This window comes from Liolophura sinensis, chromosome 7 (genome assembly GCF_032854445.1).
Source record: "Liolophura sinensis isolate JHLJ2023 chromosome 7, CUHK_Ljap_v2, whole genome shotgun sequence".
Lineage (NCBI taxonomy): Eukaryota > Metazoa > Mollusca > Polyplacophora > Chitonida > Chitonidae > Liolophura > Liolophura sinensis.
Window position 1 is genome coordinate 13,856,179 of NC_088301.1, and position 7,914 is coordinate 13,864,092.

Below are 7,914 nucleotides of genomic sequence, written 5' to 3' on the forward strand. Positions count from 1 at the left end.
GCCTTGTAAACAAATCATAAACTTTCTAAGCTACTAAGGCATAGTGCATAAAGTCGAGGACGTCATCATGCACTTAAACTGTCGAGTACAGCCCCAGAAGATTTACTCTCAACAACAATGGTGTTATTGTTTGACACCATTTTCAAGAATGTTTCCCTTATACAAATAGTTATCAATTTAAGGATGGGGGAAACAAGAGTACTGGCAAAAACCACCAACCTCTGGATAGTTACTGTTAAACTTTCTCATGTGACATACATGTATAGATATGCACAACATATTGATGGAACACACGTGGTCTCAAATGACCATTAGACTTGGTGAACGTCCACACACGTCCTGTGGACTAATCATCATCATGACGACCTTAATAACAGTGGCGTACAATATAGAAGTCAATCAGTACTTGGCCTTTTTTTCCTCGTGAAGAATATCAAGTACGGAAGTAACAGTGTTAATTTGCCAATTTTATAGTCTACTGCTTGACTGGGCTTTGAATTGAAGCAAGGTGTCTTGTTTGCTCGACAAGAAATTTTAAGCACCAATACTGTGCAGAGCAAAGTTCACATTCTATTTTTTTTTTTTTTTTTTTCATCAATATTTCGTAGGTATCACAAGTCCTCCTGAGTCTGTAAAATGAAGCACTTGATCACCAGCAGTATTTGAAGTCAAGCTCTGTCATTTTGCTAAAATTAAAACAAACCGCACATTGAAGTTCAGGTGAGTTTTATTGACAATGGAAATGGAGAATAAAATCATTACATACCACTCCATGATCTCTAAAATGTCTGACAAAGTGAGACATTTGCTGATTTATTTATGCCTATGACATGCATGGTCATAAGTTTAAAAATGGTGAAAATTTAAATCTATACTACATATATTACAGGACTTTGACTTAAAAACATGCTGATAACAGCTATTTATAATTAAAATTTTAAACATGTTCATATGTACTCTACATGAAATTCCACAAAACCTTCACTGTACACACACACTATAGTTTATTTAATCGCTATACCAGAACCATTACTTCAGCCAATTGTGCCAATGATGACTCAATAAATTTCAATAAAAGACTTATGTTACAAGATTTCTGGTGTGATATGAAAAGACCCTGAGATACTAACTTTAATAACAAGTACACACACTCAGCTAACACTTCATTCACCCTGCATGGCATTAAAGTTTGATATTTCCTCCAAACAGGATCTCAAGCCTTAGTACTGTAAATCTTCCACCTTTCTGCATGTTTGCAAGATGTTCATTCAAGCATATTCTGAGGCATTCACTCTGTGTAGACTGATAACATTATACGCTTTGTGAGCAATTCTCAAATTCTCAATCAGTTCAAAATCCTACTCTCTGGTACACAGTGCACAATGAGATCAAATTATCACTTCTGTCCTTCAGGTGATGTCGCATAAGTGTGCAACAAAGCATTCATACGATTCCACAACCAAGGTAAATACACCAACACTAAACAATAATAATAATAATCTTGAGAGAAAGACTCAACAAAATGAATTTACGAACCACACTGCCCTCTCACAACAAAAACAATCACAAAATAAGTCTTCAAATTTTTATCTTAGTTGTTTCTGAATGTCTGCACATACTTTCAAATCAAATCTGCTTACTCTCTGTAAAGTTCCACAAAATTTAGGAGCTTTATGTGAATGGTTTTTTTCACCGTACTTAAGAATATTTCACTTACATGATGGAGGCGAGTATGGAGGAAAGAAACAGGGAAGAGCTCGGGGGAAACCTACAACTAGACACAGGTTGCTGGCAGCCACGTACGGAGGGGTAGCCAGCATGAGCTGAACTTGAACTGCATTGGTGAGAGGTTCCTATGTATCGGTGGAGTGCTTTAAATATATCACAGGCTATCAGAAGCAAATTACTCTCAATCAATTTGAAGGATCAATCAAATAAATAAATGTTCCTCTACTACCAGACAGATATATGTTAAAGGCCAATGGCCATCATGCAATTCACTTACATCAAGGTAAGAAGATTTGTCTGCCAACAGCAGTTTTGTAATGAAGGAGATGTGTATAAATTATTTTGTGGAAATATCAGCATTTCTTGTTTCCTTTCACAAATTCCTCCACAGATAGCTTCCCGCTAAGAATATCTTTCTTGACGTCGTGTTTATGTTTGAGAGTGAACACCAGCGTCCTCATCGTCCGTCGGTAACTCTTGTCCAGTCTTCGGTTACATGCATGCACCACCTCCCGTTCTATCATTTCCACAAGATTGGCTCCTTCCTGATAAAACATCAAAGTTTTGATTTTTTAAAGTTCAAGCTTTTCAAGGTTTTCTTCTTTTGCACAACAAGACATCAAACAAGCTATATTCTACTGTGTAAAGATTCCTAAATTCTTAACCACCCAAATATCGGAGAGAAAATAAGGCAATGACCTAAAATTTCATCCCGACTAAATTACTCCTTTTTCCTGGTTCTGATAAAGTTGTATAGATCTTAGAAGATGTTTTAATGTTTGAAAGACTGGATGACATCCTAATGGAAAAATTTAAGTTTGAACACTAATAATACTTTATGACCATTATCATCCTTTAAAATTACACTTTTCCTTGTGAATTTTTAAGGCAAATATAGAAGTTTTACAAAGTATTGCTTATTGAAAATTTTTTTTTCTTTTTTTTTCTTTTCTTGGCAAATTCATTATTAACCCCCCTATTAAAAAGGATTTACCAAGAGTAGTAAGATATGAGACAGCTTTCTGTGCTGGAGGACTTCAATAATGGATGTCCTAAACCATTTTCTAAAACTTTTCACTCAATGATTCCATTTGACTGATTCGTGTGTAAACAGCATCCTAAAGAAGTATCCCCTGGAGCATGGAGATGACCATCTGGAGATTGCTGACAGACCTTCCCACTTACGGCCAGGAAGAGAGAAAGCCAGCATGAGCTGGACTTGAACTCACAGCAAACACATTTAATATGGGTCACTGAACCACGCTGGCACAATTACCACCTCAGCCAAAGAGGCCCCCCCATTTAAAACTTTAGGATGATACCCTACTGGAAAAGATGACCAAAAGTAATATCCCATTTGTCTACCTCTAAAAATGCACTTCTTGGAGCGAAAATTTAGATTATTTACCATAAGCTGGTGAGATAAAAATACAACAGAAACCTCACAAATTTGCTTCAAGTTCATTTACTTGCTTATTTATTTAGTTATTTTAGACAGTCAACACTGTCTGAGAATTGTTCATCCTTTTAAAGGTATACATGGTTATAGCTGATTGGCTCTTGTGATAGATACAGTGGAGGAAAATCACGGCTGTACCTCGACTAAGCTGAATTTTGTGTGTAGCACGTTTATTTAACATTCACCAAGGTTTGATGCTTTAAACCAGGTAATCCTGTTACTCTAATTTCTCAACCTTTTTGCATATGAAAGTGCAACTTTCAGTACTATTTACGCGCATTTTTAATTCGATTTCGGAGACAAAACTGCATTGGTTGGATTGCTCAGCTTCAGTGCTTCACAAACAGTATAATTTTATCAGTCAAGACAGAATAATGCCTTGAATAAACACATCACAACCATGTGAAATGGTTGAAGAATTACAGTAGCCAATCAACATTGATTCTGTACCCCTTTAACCTCACAAAATGTTCAAATAACACCATCATAATTTTTGTCATTGTCTTTTCATTACCTCCAGTCCTAACTCCTTAGCCAAGAACTTTCGCCCTGATGTCCTCATTTCTTCACCAGTACGGTCGTACTTGACCTCAATCTGAGGGCGATCCTTGAGGTCCTTGTAGTAGGTTCTCCACTTCGTATACACCTGTTTGGCAGCCTTATTTACTTCTGGGTCCTCATGCTTTCGGAGTTTGTTCACAATGTGGCCTTTCAATATTAAATTAAAAACAAATTTTAACTCATTCATTTTCCAAAGATTGATGTGTATAAGGGGTCCCAGCCAGCAGACAGGAAGGGGTCGGTAATGGGCCGACTCCCACTACTGTTCCTCCTGCTGGTTGAGACAGTTGTAGGGACAGTACTCAGATGTTTTGTTGTTCTTGCTTTTTGTATGTATCAATATAAGTTCACCTTTCGAAATACATGATGCTTTGTTTATACACATTGATGTATTTTTTGATAGGACTCTGAATTACACATTTCCTATATATTGTTTTCTCTGTAAAGGCCTTGTTGAAGAACAATTTCATTGTAAAATGACTGAGTTACTGATTGACTGATAAATAAAGACATAATTATTATTGTATATATATATATATATATATATATATATATACACACACACACACATATATATATATTCAAGGTTTCCCAAAAAAGAACCTAAGACCTATTCCACTCACAAGGAAAAGTCAGAATATAGCTGACTTTTGTTTTCCTGACAAAGTCTAGTTTGCTAGTACTGAGTACACCATGTGAGTGTCTAAATTTTGTAAGGCTTAGTTCAAAGCAACAGTGTGGAAAATGTGTATTGCAACTGTTTACAAATGACTATCATAAAATGTAAGCAGAATGTTATTAAAAGTGAAGCTTGCTGAATGTCCTTACCAATTTTGGAGGAAATCAGGACTTTCTTGCAGGGTATCTTCTTTCCAAGTTCTTGAAGAGATTCTAGCAGGATGGTAGAGGACTGATTCTCTGACTGAAGTCTTGCCTTGTGACGCATAATGTCCTCCACAACAACAACTCCCTGATAAAATTGGACGGCAGAATGTCTACACTGATTCAATAACTGAACTGTGGGCAGTTCAAACAGAAGTCAAGTACAAATCCGGAACATTTTTTGTTTTCTCAAATTTCATTCATTTTTTTTTAACTGTATAAAATCTTAAATAAAATCATGAGCATAGATCAGACAATTTCACAAAGCTACGAGACCAGAATTTTTTACTTGGTAGTACAGCAAAAGATCTAGAATTTCACCCCAAAAGTACATTTTGAGAAGCAAATATACGTCATAAAATATTACTTATTAACTGAAACTTACATTTTCACACTATCTTCCACAACAACCTCAAAACAACCTTTCCATGATCAACAGAACTCTCAAAATCAGGCAAAATGTACAACATAAAAAAAAATTGTTAATCCACTAATAAGCTTAGAGCATAGTGCAAAAGCAATGATACTACAAAAAAAAACTGATAAGTCACATGTTTTAAGTGCTGAAGATAACAAATAAAAATCAAAATACTGACACATCAAATATGCAACTTCTCATTTTTTCCAGAGTATCTATGCTGTTGTACAACTTAGTCATTTACCATAAAGTAAAATATTTTACTTACCTAGCTGTCTATATCAATACATAGAGTAAAATATACCCTACTTATTGTAAATAATGAAACAGGTATCAACATACATGTACTATAATTCTTTTTTTTCTAAGGATATAAGTAGTGCTGAAAGCTAAAAATTACATTTTTGTTTTGAAAGGTGAAAATACAGACACTGGTATTTTGTTCATTAGATGGACTGACAATGTGGGAAAGGAGAAACTAAAAAATTTAAGAGCATACTCAAGAATGGCAAAATAGTCAACCATTTGTGGTATACTTGCGCCAATATGCTTTTGCTCTCCCAGACATTGCCGTAAAAACCTTGTTTAAATAACACAGGAGTTAATACAAAACTCTGCTTCACGGCTTCATAAGTCCAAAACCAGGATTTATTAACATTCATGATATATATGCTGTGTAGACTGTTCTGTTGTCTGAAATATTGTGATTTTTGGTTATTATCAGCCATAGTGTTCAGAATATCCTCTGTGTTCTTTGTTTCCTTCAACCTTCTAGGTGCTCATGCTATAATATTTTTCACCTCAAACATCCAGATTGTCGATGCCTCTGAGAGCCAAGTGTCCAGACGTGCGTGATCTCAAATATACAAAAATATCTGCATATAAATGCAACCCTACAGAATCAAATGTATCTTACTCACACCAAGTTGCTCGATTGTTGCCTGAGTTTTCTTTTTCTCTGGAGGTTTGGGTTTTCCTCTGGAGAAGGAATGGCCTGGTTTTCGTGTCACAAACTTATCCATTTCAGCATTCACAAGATCAGGCGAATCTGCAAACCCACATATTCTATATCCATACCTTTGGGACTCAAGTCATTCCCTGATGAAAGAAAATGAGATTCGTGATTATATTTATTTATTTGATTGGTGTTTAACGTCGTACTCAAGAATATTTTAGTTACACAAAGGATTAAGGTGGGAGGAAACCAGAGAGAACCCTTGGGAGACCCAAGACCATCCCACAAACGAGGGGAGAGAACTCGAACTCACAGCCACCACATTGGTGAGAGGCTACCATGTCACTGCGCCATGCAGGTACGCTAACCACTTAGCCATGGAGGCCCCGGTGATTTTATTAAATGCTACTAATAATATATTATACAAGTAAATATATGCATTATAACATAGTACAAGAATTCCATAACAAAGTCAAAAGATGTACATGTGGATACGAACATTGTTATCACCAAATGTAAGTAGTGCTTAAAGTTGAAAATTACATTTTTGTGTTGAAAAGTGAAAATACAGACACTGGTATTTTGTTCACTAGATGGACTGACAATGTGGGAAAGAGAAACTAAAAAAATAAGAGCATGTTCTAGAACTAGGCTTTACAGCTGGCAGCACCTAGATTCATAAGCAAGTTTTCTCCATCATAACCAAAGCATTTGCTACATCAATGAGTGTGTAACAGAGGGTTGTTTGTTGAAAAACCTTAAAATGACAGTAACAATAAAACCAGAAGTAGAAGTAATGAACAAAAAATAACTGAAGAAACTTTATCATTTAACCACAGCATGGATTTACAAATCCATAATTCTGCTCAACAGGGCTCTTCTGGGCTCGGAACCAGAAAATATAGGCTATAATTCTTTTACATTCAAAATGAGGTTCCTATTACAGCAATTGGTCAGATCCACTGGCCGTAAACATAATCATTATCAATTTCCCATCTTGTCCACAGATTGTACAAAAAGCAGAGTAAGCGAACTAGTGAAAAGGTGATTTTATATTTGATTGGTGTTGTATGCCGAATATTAGTGAAAAGGTGATAGAATAGGTGACTCAAAAACTAGAATAGAACGAAAAAGTGATCATGATAAAAGAAAAGTAATAATAATAAAAAAAGGAAACAGAGAAAAACATTTTAATTTTACATCACCTTAATGCACAAAAAGTTAAATTATATGAAAGTAAGACCACGTGAACTGCCTCAAACTTGCAGAGGCAATGCACAAACTTCGTGGTTATGTTCATTTTCAATATTTCAGAATTCTCTGTGTCCCAGACAAAGTGCTGAGGCCGTCGAGAACAGATATCGGCGTTAATTTCACTGAACTATCAGTCTGAGAAACCTCTACCTCCATGGGGCAAACTGACTGAACCAATGTGTGGTACTGTTATAACATTAACAGCAACAACAACAACATCATCATGAGTTGAGAAAAAATGAATGACTTTGTTTGGATTATGAATGATTACCAAACACAAGACATTGTATTATGCCAACTTTCCACAACAGGACATAATTCCCATCACGTCGACACCTTCTCAGCCAACGACAGATAAGGCAGATTCAGTATTCATCTTCCCGGTTTTCTGTTTCTGTTTCCCTGTTTTCTATGTAGCAGTTTGTAAACAGTCTAGAGTTATCTACCCTGTCTCGTGTTCTAGTTTGTTAAATTTTGAGATAGCGGTATTTAAAAATTAAAGAGTAAATTTCTTTCCGTCTTCTTTTCTGTAAAATTTGCAGTCATCTCCATGGAAACTTTAGTATGCATTGATATGTTTTTTTGGGTGAACGATTTACGACTTAAAAGATTCACCATGTAGAGCCTCCTTATGACGTTTTATCATGTGACATGGAA

At 35.6% G+C, this 7,914-nt stretch overlaps 1 protein-coding gene across 1 annotated transcript; it reads right to left on the minus strand.

Annotated features, from left to right (window-relative positions):
• Positions 1 to 1,841: 1,841 nt before the first annotated feature.
• LOC135471708 (transcription elongation factor A N-terminal and central domain-containing protein 2-like) lies at positions 1,842 to 7,665 on the minus strand. Its single transcript, XM_064751028.1, has 5 exons — positions 7,529 to 7,665; positions 5,969 to 6,146; positions 4,577 to 4,718; positions 3,702 to 3,895; positions 1,842 to 2,273 (listed from the first exon to the last, which is right to left on the minus strand). Exons 2-5 carry the CDS (start codon positions 6,068 to 6,070, stop codon positions 2,082 to 2,084), a joined length of 630 nt encoding a protein of 209 aa, XP_064607098.1. The 5' UTR covers positions 6,071 to 6,146; positions 7,529 to 7,665; the 3' UTR covers positions 1,842 to 2,081.
• Between the last annotated feature and the right edge of the window lie 249 nt (positions 7,666 to 7,914).